The sequence below is a fragment of the Bombus impatiens genome, unplaced genomic scaffold (genome assembly GCF_000188095.3).
Source record: "Bombus impatiens unplaced genomic scaffold, BIMP_2.2 scf_0344, whole genome shotgun sequence".
In the NCBI taxonomy this organism is placed as follows: Eukaryota; Metazoa; Arthropoda; class Insecta; order Hymenoptera; family Apidae; genus Bombus; species Bombus impatiens.
Window position 1 is genome coordinate 642,730 of NT_176763.1, and position 16,363 is coordinate 659,092.

Here is a 16,363-nt window from a genome sequence, read left to right on the forward strand (position 1 = left end):
ATTAGAAAACCCGCGCGCCTCCGTACAGGACAAATCGTCGCGGAACAAACGTCTCGTCCTACATTTCGCGGCCTACAGCCGACAGATGCGCTGACAAGCGAGAATCACCTTAAAGGCGTCGCGCTCGACAGATTGCACCGGCGACTGATTGATGCGGCCGAACAACAATCGCGCCGGATCCGCGCTACGCCAGCTTCCCTATTCATCTTCTTCTTGCGGCCCGATGCATTAGCGACAATACCAACGTGCATTAAGCGCCACTGGCCACTACTGTACTTACGCGCAACTCGCCGCGCCAAGCTCTTTCCTGCTGTTCCTGCCATGCCGTTCCGTTGCCCTGGCGAACTTCTCGCCGACGTTTTACTACGCGTTCCTGTACCATTTTAACACTCGCTGTGTTACTTGAGATTTATGAAGCCAAGAGTCTTGTATTAATATTACGTGTGTTGTTAGAGGGAAGATAGCGGTGTTAATAACTCATAGATTCTTTCGACGAAACGTAAGAAAGAAAACGTATTAACGTGTTCATTGAATATATTTTTGATACGAGAAATATCGTGTTTCTACATACGTTCGATGGTATCAGATTGGATAAAGGAGATAAATTAACTCTCGTTCAGTGGAGACTAGGTCATTTTGTAAGCAACCAGATTACATATGTCTTTTTATTTTTATGTGCTAGAATGTTTATTGAAAAAACAAAAAATACAATTTAATTTATTTGAATTCTTCATACAGTGCATAATATTCTTGTACATTATATATGTAGTATACAAATGTAAGGTCGCTTACTTTAAAGTTTGTGCTTAAAAACCTAATCGTTTCTTTAAAGAGATATCAAAATTATTAAATTTGAAGATATTTCATTGTATAATTCGTTCATTACACGGGCAATTCATTTATTGAATTATGATCGTATGGACTACGAAATTGTTCTCCTTATCGTATTGAAATATCATTCTTTGAATAAAAATTTTTCTTGCTCGTAATTTCCATACTTGACGCATGGTTTGACATTTGATCATGATCGGTGTGCATTCTTACACAGCCGGAAAGATACATTTGACACGTGGTATACCAAAGTCATTAATATCTTGCCCGACCTTACGTGTGGCCAACACCTACGCGATCAGCAGGGTTTCTATCTTGCTAGAATCCGAACATCCACCGATTTGAGATTTGACAGGTTCGATAGCCGCGGAATTTTGTAGACGTGACAGTGGATTGATACATGAATCAATGACAACACGATATAAAGAGAGCGTAATTCTTACGATATATAGATTTTATTTGATATAAATGTAATTATTGAAATAAAATGTGTTCACGTATGCCTGTTGTTTTTACAACAATTGTTTTCAACATCTTTGATTGCTTTTATATCGTAAAAAAGATTAAATATAGCATTTGATTCGCGAGAAGCTATATTTTATTGGAAAATTTAAATCCTGAAATAACGAAGGAAATATTCGAAACATGTAAGATATTTGGAGAAAAAGTAAAATTTGATGTTTCTTTTACTGGTTCTTTTTCTAACTGGCATTCGCGTGAAACAAACAGAGTATATAAAAGGCTAAGAGTCCTTTTAAAACCGTATTTCCATCCCCCGTCCTCAAGATGGTCAATATAACTTCTTCAGGTCATTTCCCATTCAGTCTCACATGCTTCAACCAAGTCCAGACATTTGCAATTTCAACGAGGTGGAAACACCCTGAAGACAAATCAGTCGCGATATCTCAATGCCTAGGAATCTCCGGAGGTCAAACATTTCAAGATTTGTATTTTTGGTATTATTTTCGAGTAGCGCATCTGGTTTATACTCGATCTATTCTTTCTATTATTGCAGTAAATATGGGTGGTTCGCGTTGCATTGTTTGAAAATAGAAAATCCTTTTCGAAAATTGTATCTGTTTTTCTTTTTAGCGTGTAGCGTTCTTTTTATTTTTTGAAGAGCAGTAAATTCCTTTCGAATAGAAAAATAAAACGTTATAATATATATATATAGTATTTTTATCGTTTGATACAATTATTAATGCTTGTTAGAATATATGAAGGTGGAAAATGTGCTAATTTGTAATTTGCATGCTTCAGGGTCGCATGCCATTTATGCGTGCAATGAGTATGGAACAACGGTGGCAAGATCTAGCATCTCTTTTATCGCTACCTGGTGCACCAGATCACTTTGCACATCCGGCACATCCTGGATACCCAGGGCACGGTATAAGCCACAGTCATTATGAAGCACAACGTAATGTATTGCTTCACAATGCTACTTTGGCCCCACCGGTCGGTGATCTTAATGCGACGAGCCCGTATCACAATGTGGGTGAGTGATCTACATTAAACATTTTACTTTCATTACACAAAAATTTATATTGATATAAATTAAATCAAGTTCCTCGTGTCTCTTCTCTATAAGATGTACATATACAATGTGTGTGTATATTTATATATTTATATAATTTCTAAATGGCTTTTAAATATACCAAAAATAGGTCATTTTATACATAACTGAATTTATATATTAAGAAAAATTAAATAAATGTCGTATTTTAAAATACACGCAAAAGTATTTACAAATCTATAATTATCAAACGAAATAAATACGACAAATTATGGGCATACGTCAACGTATTAGGAAGTAACCATTTGTATTATATTTTTCTATACGATAATTTGTTAATCTTGAAGAAATGAGATATGAGAATATTTCGTCTTTTACAAAATCTTATTTTTCAATTAAAGGAAACCAAATAGATGTAAATGCAAACATCTGTATTAAAAATGATTCATTAGTAGATTTCCTGAAATATTGTAAGATAAAATGCATCATTTTTATAAAAGACCTAATTCTCACATTTTTATTTGATCAATCTTTACATACTGTTTTAAACAGACGCTATCTAAATGATACTGAACATTTTCCTAAATGTTATAGTATATTATTAGAAGTATTAAAGTTTTTAAAAAATGTCTAAAATGATATTCTTATAAGTGTTAGAATTAACTAATAGTATTATTATATTGTTAATGCTATCAATATAATAAAAATGGCAGGATAGAAAAACAAATGTTAATAAGTACCTAATCTGTTGGAACTAAAATACTAATTGCCACAGGTGGGTCATCTAATCTGGGTTCGGCCGTAGCAACGTCAATGAATTTAACAAACAGTAGCGAACCGATGGGCGCAGAAAGTGGAGCAGCTTATAAATCCGAGCCGGCGGATATGATGTACTACCATACACCAACTTCCGATTCGATCAATCAAACCACCGATGGTTTTCTTTCATCTCTCCTTAATGATGAGGATTTACATCTGATGGATATGGCGATGAATGATGGTATGTACAAAATTTATTTTTTAAATTATTTATGAATTATATACGTACGTAATCGTTTATATTGATTCCTTAATTCATTCACTACTGATTGAATTTTTCATCCCCTATAATGCTATAAGCTAATATAAAAGTTTAATTATTTCTAAAACCTAATATATGTATAAAATATTTTTTTAATTTATAAAATTTTATAAAATGTAAATAAAATAATTTTTATTAAAAAATCTCTTTTAATATCTCGAAAAAAATATCTCTTTTTATATAGACATATACATTTATATGTTACACATGTATTTACGCGAACTAATATGAAAATTTCTTTCCAATAATAGTAATAATAATAATAATTTCTAATTTGTTTTCCGTATATAAGTTAAGACCACATATACATATATCGTAAAAATACATGTTAATATGAAATCGAATTATATTTATATAGTAAATATATTTTTGGTAAAAATGACTAAAGAGATATTCAAAATAAGGCATTTGGTCATTGCATTTTTTATTATAAAAAGAAACGTACAAAACACTGAATATAATATAATATAATATTTTGAGAGTAACATTTAATAAAAATAAAATATTGTTTCTAAGTGGTTACCATGAAGTTATTATTTGTTCTTAAAAACTAATATTTGTACGATCAATGCAGTGTATTAAACTGTATCTACGAATACGCATCTTCTCGGAAATCGCGTATCATATTGCATCAACAAAAAGTAGCATTATATGATCTTATACATAACTTATAACTCTAAAGAGGTACGTAGTAATCCAGTCTGGTTCGTTTCAGTCAAACATCAATCACGATTTGGTTAGATAAAAGACAAACTTACTATTACTTGTTAATCTTCTTTGAAGAATACTATTAAACATATTAAGCTTTAATGAATAGAAAATTCTTTGTACCTCTGACTTATGGAATAAAGAAACAAAGTATACTACCTTGTTCCTAACAATAATACCAAAAAGTATGTAAACAAAAAAAAAGAGAAACTTTCTACCACGTCTCTTCTGGCTCGACTGCTATTTGCGGCCTCATTGCTGTAGGTGACATATACACTGCTGTGGCATATCCGCTTACATACTGTACAAAAAGAAATATACATTATTATTCATCTTTTAAATGCTACTGTATATTTATCATATAAAATATAAATTACATATACAATTACAGTATGATAATGGAGAAAGTTACACACCTCTCTAATGTCTGCACCTCCATATCTGTTTGTACCTCTTCCTGGCAAATAGTTTCTGTTCGAGCTTCCATTCAACAAGCAATCTGGAACAGGTTGTTCTGCTTGTTTCAATATTTTAATAAGATCTTCACGTAGTGGTGCATCATCGTCAGGTTCGAAAAAGGAAGTCGCTCTTCCTCGGTTTCCTACACGACCGGTTCTTCCAATTCGATGAACATATTCGTCGATTCCCTTTGGTAAATCATAGTTTATAACATGTGCCACATTCTTTATGTCTAAACCTCTAGCGGCAACAGCCGTAGCTACCAAAACAGACATCTTCCCACTTTTAAAATCAGCTAATGCTTCTTCTCTTTGTTTCTGTAATCTGTCACCATGAATACTGGTAGTAGGATAATTACTCTCGGACAAGAAGACTGCAATAAAGTCTGCCTTCTTCTTCATTTCAACAAACACCAAAGTACCTTGTAAAGTACCAGCATCGTGTTCTCTTTGTAAAATTTCTTTAAGTAAGTCTTTCTTCTTACCCTTGACAACTTCATAAAAATTTTGTTCCACATCTGCACAAGCTCCACCTACGGTACCAACTGCGACGAATAAATAATTGTTTAGAAATCTTTTTGCCAAATGCTGTACCTCATCAGGAAAGGTGGCAGAAAACATTAACGTTTGCCTGTTAATCGTGGGCATGGTCTCATGATCTACAATCTTTTCAATATTAGGTAAAAACCCCATGTCTAACATACGATCAGCTTCATCCAATACAAGAAACTGTAGAGAAGAAAACTTAATTCTTCCTCTTTCTATGAAATCTAATAACCTTCCAGGTGTTGCTACAAGTATATGACAACCTTTAGAAAGCTTTCCCCCTTGGTGAATAACAGATGTTCCACCATATGCAACTGCAGCCTTCATAAATGAACCGTATGAAAACTTAACAATCTCGTGCCATATTTGCATAGTAAGTTCTCGAGTAGGTGATATGATAAGAGCTTGTGGTTCACAGTATGACATGGATAACCCTAGATCAGCATCTCTTTGTAATAACATATTTATAATGGGAATTGAAAATGCAGCAGTTTTTCCTGAACCTGTTTGTGCACAAGCCATTAAATCTCGACCAGCCATTATAATTGGAAGGGCATTCTTCTGTATTGGAGTAGGTTTTGTGTATCCTGATCTTTTTATATTGTTTAAAAGAAGGGGTCTAAGGCCACTATTTTCAAAACTTTCTATTTGCTGAGGTGGATCCTCTCCCGTTACTTTAACACCAATAAAGTCATACTTATCAAAATTTATGCCCATTTCAACACCATTACTGAATAAGGTTTTCTCATCACTGGGTAAATCTGGTGGAATATACTGTTCTCTAGGTTTCTGTGACATTCCTGCACAACTGCTTTGTGCAACACCTGTTTTTTTTGATCTACCATCTTGGTCATTCTGATTACCATCATCAGCATTATTTTCATAATTATTATTTCTTCTGTAATCATTATTATCATTATCATTTCCATCCCTATTTTTAAATGTACCTCTTCCTCGACCAACCCTTCCTCCTCCTTCCCCTCCTTTGCCTCTGCCTTTCCCTCTGCCTCTGCCTCTACCTCTTCCTTCTCCGTCTTTTCCTCCTCCTTCTCCGTCTTTTTCCACTTTACTGGTTGTTACTTTGTAATCATAACCATCAGTAGATTGCCAAAATTTGTCAGTATTAGATTGCTCATTCTTGGTATCTTCTGCGTCTTTAGGATCCCACGCATTGTTGTTGATATTATTATTGTTGATATTATTATTGTTGTGCGGTATAAAACCTCGTCCTTTTCCATAACTACGTCCATTACTGTCATACTAATATAAAAAATGACAATCATTTTTATTATCATAAACTGTTCTAGTATTGAAATTCTAATACTTACAGAAGTTTGAGGTTCTTCAGACCATTCAGAATCCATTATATCCTATAACAAATTTTATTTTTATTTTACAATAAGAATAGAGAAAAGTCTACGTAATAAACAACAATAATCTAATTTAAAAGACAATAATTAAAAGATAATATTCCAATTTGAAATAAAACACTTTGAAAATATTATAAACAAAATTTAATAAAAATAATCTAAATAATAAATATAGTTTATACATACATATATTTAGAAAATTACAATTGATATTTATTATACTATTTACTTTTATTTCGCGAACATTCCAAAATACTTTCCGTTACAACCGGTTTACAAGGGCATCAGTTTAAATTAGTAATTCGTGCAAATAGAGATCGATACAAACTGTAAGCTATATCTCTCACAATATAAACACCAATCATGTACACAGAACTTCAAAAAAAGTTAGAGAACAGAACAGACCGTCTTTTTTTCTTTGACTTAATGATCTCCCTTTGTACTATGGCTTTATTTGTATGCGTTGAAATGCAAAACATATATTTGTAAAACTATTAATTATACACTAATTATAATATTGATCTCTACTTCACTTCATCTCTACTTCATCTGTTTTATTTAAGCACATATAAATGACAATCAATACTAATTAAATATCTTGTTCTCTAGCGCGTAGTAAATATGATATGTAAAAGTAAAAGAAAACATGATTACCGGCAAACATGGCTGATCACTATTAACCATGAACAAAGTTAGTCTAGTTTAACAATACTTACGTTTTGATTGTTGATAGAAGAATAGAAGCGAAAATTTCAATTAAGCTTGCAATTAAGAGAGTCGTGCGTCGTACAGATCAATATAATAGATCGTTTTTCTTTTGAACTGTCGAAAGACGAATGAGACCACCCAACCGTAAGAGTAGATAGACAGTATTACCAGTACGAACTGTTGCCAGTACGAACAAAGAGATGACAGAGCAGCCAACTTAAAGGAAACCATTTCTCGGGAATAAACTATCGAGTTTTGAAGCAGTGCGCATGCGCTATCCACATTGCATTTAGCTTGTTCAACATCGTAGTAAGGTATTAACGAACCTATACCTTTCTCAGATTTACACATATCCACTTCAAATACAAATAATAAATTATTAAAATAATAATTTGTTGAAAATGTTATATTTTTATTAGAAATATATTAGAAGAATAATTTATGAATGAAAAATTTAACGTAGACAGTTTTTTAAACAAAGGTAACATAATTTTCGAACAAATAAATGATACGATACTTTATAATAATTTTGGAAATCTAAAATGATCTTAATATTTGTATGGTGTTGTTTATAATTGTCAGTAAACATCTTTGGTTTTCATAAAATTATTTCAAAGTTATATTTTGGTAGTATTTGCTTCTTTATTTCCTGAGTTATTTTACAATTTATGTAAGTATTTACGTACTTGATGATATTCTAGTACCAAAATTGTATTACTTATTACTACAGCAAAGATAAAAAGTACATTATTTATTATGGAATCTTTTAAGTCAGTTGAAGGGAAATATCTATCTAAAAATCAGTTACTTACATTTAGAAACCATACGAAAACAAGTGCCAGAGTCGCTTTAGATAAAAGGCCAATAATATTCAAGGTCAAGTTTTCTTTGTATACAATGTGGTTGCAATTTCCTGTCGATTAACTTTTATATAGATATCTTCAGAGAATGTTAAGTTTACAATAGCCACAAATGATTATAGCATCATAATTATAAATATTTATATACCAAATCATTTCTTTCACTCAAATTGCAAAATATATCCTTTATATAACATTAACATTGCACACATTCTAGAATAATTTCTACCTTATTTAACAATTTTTATCAACTTGATTACTATGTCTATATTATAATAAAACAAATTATTTAAAACGAAACATACATAAAAATATTACATATACATTAAAAGATAAAGAAAAGCATTTCTAGAAATATCGACATTTATATATATAGTACACTCTCAGTGCCAGTTGATAATATTTTTTTGTCACCTAATAAAACTTTAAATAATAAATAAAGATTGTATATTATCACTAAATAGCTGCTATTTTACTATTTGTTCAAATTTCTATTGACGTTATTTTCGTAATTTTTATATAGTATCATAAAAATAATTATTTAATGAATGCTACCTTTCTAGTTTGCTGTGATGATTGTGCAAATTTATTGTTAGTTAAATCATTACCATTACATTTTTATTTATACTTAGGAATATAAGTTGAACTTTGCTTCTTATATAACACTTTCATGTAACAATGTTACTTCTTAGTGAACATTTGCAGAAATATTGTACTTCAACGTTTACAAATATACAGGCTTAAAGATAATATCACAACATAATAGATAAGATCGCAACACCTTTCTAGTAGAATTTTGCCTTTTTCACATCATTTCAGGGAAGGAATATCTACATACTTGAGAAAGCAAACAAATATATAATGTTTTTTGACATTAATAACGTTATAAATTGATTATCAGAATAAACAAAATAATAAAGAAATAAAATAAAAATAGTTTTTTTAAACGCATTTTAATAATATTAAAATTCATAACTTTTCATGAGCCATTATGAATTATTCGTCTAAAATAATTTTTTACAATTCCATCGATGAAAGAACTCCTTGTTAAACTTTTATTTATGTTTTAGATGGATGTTCTCTTTTCATTTTTAATCACTAACAATATATAACTCTAACGTATATGCTCTTGTATTCTTATCTTTACTGTAAAGACAGTTAGACTTATGTGCATAAATAAAATAATTAAAGTTGGTAATATATAGTATAATATATTTGGTTCATGCACTACGCTTATTATATAAGCATTAAATTATGAAAATTCAATTAGAAAGTAAAATAAAAAATTATTTCATTTATTTACTTGTAAAAAAAAAAATAACGAAATTCATTGATCATTTTAGTATTTTGATATAATATATTAATATTCATTAGATCAATATTGACTATTATTTAAAATTTCATTACACAGCGCGAAACATCAAAAATAGATATCTTATTTTAAACCTCTGAAGGCTGATGTCTAAAGAATAATTTTTCTCTTTTTCAATGCTACAAAATATCTAACGTAAAATATACATTCTATTTTAACTTGTTAAATCCTACATGTATGTTAAATTATCGAATGTTAAGCATCTTTTAAATTTTAGTTGCATTACTAAGACGTAATTAAAGAAATACAATTTCAGTGAAAAGTTCTACTTTCTAACTAATATAACGAGTACATACTTCGTTTTGAACACTTTGAGTATCTTTTGCATATCATATATAGCCTATGCAATTTCACATCTTCGAATCTCTTATAAATGTATAAATATCGGCAGTCTGCTAATTACATCGTAGCAAGATCGAGAACATCTTGGAAATTGACGTCATTGATACAGCAAAACCGTGATCACATTTCTGTTATGAATCTGCTTGTCTCGGATCATGCAATTCATCATAACGATGCATACACGTTAATCCGTACAGCAAGATAAAAGCGCTAAACGCGGCGCACATGTATCAATGACAATGAATAAGACAAAGGAATGTGTGAAAGAGAAAAAGTATAGCAGATGTACCATAGTAGCAGCTGTAGGGCTAGTTTTCAGTACGTACAATTATGTATCTATTATGGTTTCCAAACATTCGGTTTATTGAACGAAACATCCAGATACAATGATTCTTATTAAATAATATTTGGATACCACAGTGTTTAAGAGATTATTGTTTTATTTATTTATTTATTTATGTTAGCGTTAGAAGAATCGTTTGTTTTTTAATATATCACAATACTTATTCCAGTTGGTAAAAACCTTATTGGTCGGTACACCTTATTTCTTTAATGCGAACAGTTTTTAGCATAATAAGCGATGAACTGAATACCGGCGAAGCTTAACACAAATTGCAACTTTACTTCTAATGTATTTCGATCAGGATAATTACGCATTTCAGTAAGATTACGCATTAGAAAAACGTTTGAAGATAAGATTATTAAAAAAGGTATAAATGATTCAAAAAGAAAGTTGAAGCGGATGAAAAAAGAGAAAACACGTTTGTTCTAATAATAGTAACATATATCTATGTACATTGATATAAGAACAAAAAATCTATTAATTCCTATTATGTAACCTGTTTTCTATAACTATCTGTTAATCCATTTAAGAATCGAATTCTTGTTTAGCTTTCGAAAGAAATTACTTTTTATCAATTATCTACAATAGAAACGCATTTCTTGGATGATATTTTGATGGAAACATAAAGCATTAATATTTAAGATCGATTTTTCCGAAAACAAATACATTTATCCTTTAGTTAATTGATGAAATATTAGAGTATAATATTGCCTATGAGTAACTATATAAACTGGATCAAATTTAACTAAATTAGATTAAATAAAGAAATACTTGTAATCGTAAAAGCTTTGATATGTTTTTGATTATGTATTGCAAACACTGTCTTATGTAAATTAGCCTGCAATTAATTGTTAAAGATGTATGAAATATTATGAAGAAAGAGAAGGGATTAAGGTCCGTAATAATTAGAAATGACAATTAGAAATAATTATTATAAACGGCAACAAGTACACAAACGATAATAAATACAAAAACTCGTATAGGGTTTTTAATATATGTATTCTTTTCAAATCAATTGTTCTTTGTAACAACGAAGTAACCATCCTTATACCCAAATGGCACACAGTTGACTCACGTGTTCTTTGCGTCCTTGAATAATAGTAAAATAAACTTCGAAACCATTTGCCTGCCTTTTTGAAGTGCGCGAAGAACGTAAATGCAATAGTGTTGTAAACCTCCAATTCTTCATCGGACCAGATGTAGAAAAGTGTGTTCAGTGCTGAGATTTGCTGTAAAACATTCTTAGAAAAGTTTACATAAAAGCTAGGAATAGATACCCTATTATAAAAAATATAATAGAGAATTAGTAATTAAAGGAAAAATCATTAATTTACAAACAAATTAATTTAATGAAAAATCATTAATTAACAAAATTATTAACTTACAAACTTCCCTAAAAATAGTTCATGACAATAAATTACATCACTGAATATTAATTATCTATAATACATATAACGTTTATATCTCTTAAATTCGTATGCTTTTAACGAATTAACGAAATTTATTAAAATACAATGAAAGCGTAGCAAAGATTTTAAGATAAAAGTAAAGAGACGTTTATCTTTTCTTATTAGTTCCATAAGTAAAATTAGCCTTAATAACTAAATGTAAAATCGTTTATACATGAATAAGTAAAAGCGTATTAATTGACTTGATTTAGTAACAAAAATAATGATACTGATACGATAATGATAAATATACATATCTTCGTGAATCAGCAACCTCTTATATAGTGCCAATATATATACGCTCGACATATTATACAACATTTTTTATAATAATATACATAATATACGGAGGAAAAGTTTCTACATATACATGAGTTGAAATATTTTCGTGAACCACTACACGTGATACGTGATAGTACCATTGAAAAGGATATACGAGACATATGGTCAAGTTTAAAATAAACAAATGATATATCCCGATGAAATCTTTCTGTTTACATATTTCATGACTCTCTGGAATAGGTCTTATCGCTTAAGGTGACTTAATGGTGAGGCCATGAGAATGTATTATGTATGCTGATCGTTCAGTTAGAAGTTAAAGAATCTAAAGATAAAAAGCTTGAGAAGAAATGACACTAGTTCTTCTACGAGGTTCAATGCTTATAGCAATTTTATTCTATTAAACGTATCTACAATAATCACAAGAAATAAAAATACCGCGATCTCATTTATATCAGTAATTTGTAAATTGTAATACACCTTGTGAAGAATGAACGGATATTCGGATACATACTGTGTACGTAATACTATATGTAAAGATATTTTTGAACAATATATAGTAAAACGCATTTAGAAAAACGCAAAAGAAAAATATGGAAACGAGTCAAAATATTCATACTATCGCACACATTCAGCCACCCATTAAGGATAATTATGACGCGCGTTACGTAAGCGTTCGGGCGAAAATGCAAACAGAAACGGTATTGTAGACGTATTAATGCATTGTACGTATACGGTATATGTACGAATGTTTACTCGAAACGTGATTTGCATGATTCGCCAGAACGATGAGTAACGGAAGAAGAAGGGGATAGAGCGATTACTGCCGCGGTAGAGCACGACAATCCTCTTCTGCTATCCATGGCTTAAAGCTAGGACTCGAACGAGTTTCGCGGACACGTACGCCTGGCTATTGCCACATGTGCATACGGGAACGCGGCTGTATTCGCATATGTGTGTCACAAGCCGGCAAGTGACTCATTCCCTTCTTTTGCCATTGCATCTCGTCAGCCGATCGTAATAATAGAACGAAATTGATTCACTCGCCTCACCGGTGATTCGTTTCGTAGCCAGATACTTACCCCGATAGAATAAAGATATCGTTTATCTGCTATTTCTAGTACTTCTTTTATTATAAAACGATATAGGATCGCCTGAGCGAGATACTTTCAGCATGATAGAGAAACAATTGGGGCAGTTTAATAAAATTCAATTTGCTTTGACGCTTGAAGCAATTAGGACGAGTTTCGGTTTATTGGGTTATTGGATTGCTCGAATTGTTTTATTAAATATAGCTTGTTTGGAGCATTTAAACAATGAAGATATGAATATAAATATAAGCAATTGGATTTTCTTAATATAATAATTATCTAAATGATAAGCGTATCTGATAATGCTGCCAAAGCTGGTCTTAGATTTTATTGTTTACGAATTTCTTTGTAAGCATCGAAAGAAATGTATTTCTATTATTAATAATGAAAAAAATGTTCATTCAACAGGAATTATGATTCCAAAAAAAGAAAAAGAAAAAATATAGATACGAATCAAGCCTAGCAAATTGTAAACATTTTCTTTCTGTATAATAATTTTCTGATTACTCCAGAAACGTCATATTATACATTACATCTATCTTTGAATAATTATCTGATTAAAGTGCTCTAGAATACTAATATCTATAAATGACGCGCACTTATGCAAATGTTAAATTTGTAATCACGCGAATTGAATATCAAATAAAGTCACGGTTCCGTTACATGATTCAGTAAAATTTATTTTTGTCTATAGTAACAACCAGTTGCTCAAGATAGAATAAAATCTCAGTAATGCGCAGCAATTTAACATTATAAATAAATAACTATATAGTATTACGTGCTCATAATTCGCATTCCTTAATTTTCGTGAAACTGTGTTTTTCGACAGCGAAAAGAATTTACCTGCTAATTTAAAATTTGCTCCCATAAATAGTTTTTGTATTTATTGATATAATAAATCTTACAATAGAAGGTCCGTGGTGTGTACAATCTGTTTGTCGTTGTTGCTCTTGCTACAACTTACGGGAGATTACAATTCAGGAGAATTGTTCGGTTTCATAGCCGCATTAGTACAATATTGGTCTTATGAACGTATATCGATCGATTTGTAACATCGAAATAGCTTCTAATTTGTGCTTAAATATACCACACATTAACAATTGTAGATATTAATAGTAGCTATTAATATTGTAGATATTAATAGTAGATATTGATAGTAATAATATTAATAGTAACTTAATTATAATTATAGTTGAAATGATCATCTCTCGATCTCAATAGAACATTAATTTTTTGGAATTATTTTCTTTTTTGGAACTTCTACGTGGATACATATTTCGAGTAATTATAAGAAAAGAAGATTGAAACTCGGTAAAATAATATAGCATATGTGGAATTTGACCAAAAGTGTGTCAAGAACTGTTAAAAAATATTTGAGACGTCAAGATCTTTGTTGTAAGACGTTTGTCATGAATTGGTAAAGAAGATCTTAATTGTAGAATATGAAACTATAATGTCTCGCGTGACATCATTCCAGTCCCAATTCTCAGAGATCTTTGTTTACTCAGAACAACTCATTTATGCAGCGGTTGTCAAATTTATGCTAAGTTAGAAATTATATGAGTCAAGAAGTATATATCGAGTATTACAAATGTAAAATTAACTTGTTTGTAATAATTCATCTCAATCTGCAACAGATATATAGTTAAATATTCTTCTACTAAATTTATTATTGCATTTAATAGAAAACGACGTAGAGATATTTTTATATACTCAGTCAATATGAATGAATGATAAAAATTAGTATGTTTATGCGTTAGTGATCCTTTGCAAAGTAGAATTATACTTTAGGATAATTTTTTTCGGGAAATTTATAGGTCATTTATAAATAACGAAAAATCACTTAATAGAGAATAAATTCTTCGTTAACATTTTTTAATACTACTACGCTTGACTATGTTTGACGATTTCAACTAACTATAATGCAAATGGCTTTTATATAACAGATAACTGACTTCAAAGCAAATGAATTTTATATAAAAATTGAACGTTGTTAATTTTTTTATTATCTTCATCGTGAATTTCAATAAATAGGGAAAAATCCTTAAAAATCATGTGGCGAAAATAATTTTATACTTTGTGCTTGCAAGACAATCAGAAACCATATTTTTCTTGAACGCTTTTAATCTTGCTCTCATTAGAAATATCTTGATTTTGTCTTATTTTATGAATGTTAATTTCATGAATAAGATATCACACAAAGGTAATGAAATTTAATGTTTATAATCTTCATTAGATAACATATATGGACTAGACAATTGTGAACAAAAGCAAACATGATTCTAATCATGGATTTACATCACGAGAACTTGAATAGCATAAATACGTATATATATATATATATATACGCATGTATTCTTATATTGCAAAGTTAAGTATTGCCTAGTTAATGATCCAGTATTAAGATAGATATTAATGAAAAATACAATTGTTAAAAATACCGGATGTTCGATTTTAATGTTCATTTAATACTATAAGCTAGAAAAATTGCCGAATGTCCAGCTGGACAAATTGTAAAGCATAAATTTAAAAAAAAAATTTAATACTATATTGAATTCATTTGCACAATTATTGTAGTTCCACGAAATTTAATTTTCTCATTAGTTAACTTCATCAAAAGAACTCTACTTGCTATATGTAGTATGCTATAAGTATATACTATACTTGCTATATAGATATCTCACGTCTTACTTACATGATCTCTTTTTATGTTTCAATAAAAAATTGCACTGTAGTTAGGTTATTCTATTATATAATATAATAACGTTCGAGATACTAACATTTACTTTGCAAATTTCCTTTTCTTCCCCCTTTCGTTTTTTCCTTATCCCTCTTTTATTAGTTTGCTATGATACGTACTGGTATGGTATTCATTTACGACTACAAAGAATGCTCGTATATATATATATATATATATATATATATATATATATATATATATATATATATATATATATATATATATATATATATATATATATATATATATATATATATATATATATATATATATATATATATATATATATATATATATATATATATATATATATATATATATATATATATATATATATATATATATATATATATATATATATATATATATATATATATATATATATATATATATATATATATATATATATATATATATATATATATATATATATATATATATATATATATATATATATATATATATATATATATATATATATATATATATATATATATATATATATATATATATATATATATATATATATATATATATATATATATATATATATATATATATATATATATATATATATATATATATATATATATATATATATATATATATATATATATATATATATATATATATATATATATATATATATATATATATATATATATATATATAT

The 16,363-nt window shown here is 29.2% G+C and overlaps 2 protein-coding genes across 13 annotated transcripts in view; one reads left to right on the forward strand and one right to left on the reverse strand.

Moving 5' to 3' along the window:
• The window catches only part of LOC100744774 (segmentation protein cap'n'collar), a 116,093-nt gene that overhangs the window by 85,916 nt on the left and 13,814 nt on the right, over positions 1-16,363 (forward strand). For all 7 annotated transcript variants that reach the window (XM_012385718.3, XM_024367702.2, XM_003489558.4 and 4 more), the window contains 2 exons: positions 2,092-2,326; positions 3,120-3,344. In XM_012385718.3, coding sequence (XP_012241141.1) covers positions 2,092-2,326; positions 3,120-3,344 — 460 coding nt within the window. The remainder of the gene's footprint in view (positions 1-2,091; positions 2,327-3,119; positions 3,345-16,363) is intronic.
• Positions 4,180-7,438, reverse strand: LOC105680773 (ATP-dependent RNA helicase vasa). 6 transcript variants are annotated; one of them, XM_024367705.2, is made up of 5 exons: positions 7,224-7,438; positions 6,466-6,507; positions 6,341-6,397; positions 4,550-6,310; positions 4,180-4,434 (listed from the first exon to the last, which is right to left on the reverse strand). In XM_024367705.2, the coding sequence occupies exons 2-5, from the start codon at positions 6,499-6,501 to the stop codon at positions 4,348-4,350; spliced, it is 1,941 nt and encodes a 646-aa protein (XP_024223473.1). In that variant the 5' UTR covers positions 6,502-6,507; positions 7,224-7,438; the 3' UTR covers positions 4,180-4,347. The 6 variants fall into 6 exon arrangements, with proteins under 6 accessions (XP_024223473.1, XP_033176646.1, XP_033176647.1 ...); XM_033320755.1 differs by lacking the exon at positions 7,224-7,438 and adding an exon at positions 6,913-7,135; XM_033320756.1 differs by lacking the exon at positions 7,224-7,438 and adding an exon at positions 6,694-6,716.

What these genes read in the sequence shown, in the direction of transcription:
- LOC105680773 (XM_024367703.2), bottom strand. Translation starts at nt 6,501, where the DNA reads ATGGATTCTGAATGGTCTGAAGAACCTCAAACTTCT. An exon ending in CTGAAGAACCTCAAACTTCT is followed by an intron (nt 6,398 to 6,465) that starts GTAAGTATTAGA and finishes TTTTTATATTAG; the next exon opens with TATGACAGTAATGGACGTAG. An exon ending in GAGGTGCAGACATTAGAGAG is followed by an intron (nt 4,435 to 4,549) that starts GTGTGTAACTTT and finishes CTTTTTGTACAG; the next exon opens with TATGTAAGCGGATATGCCAC.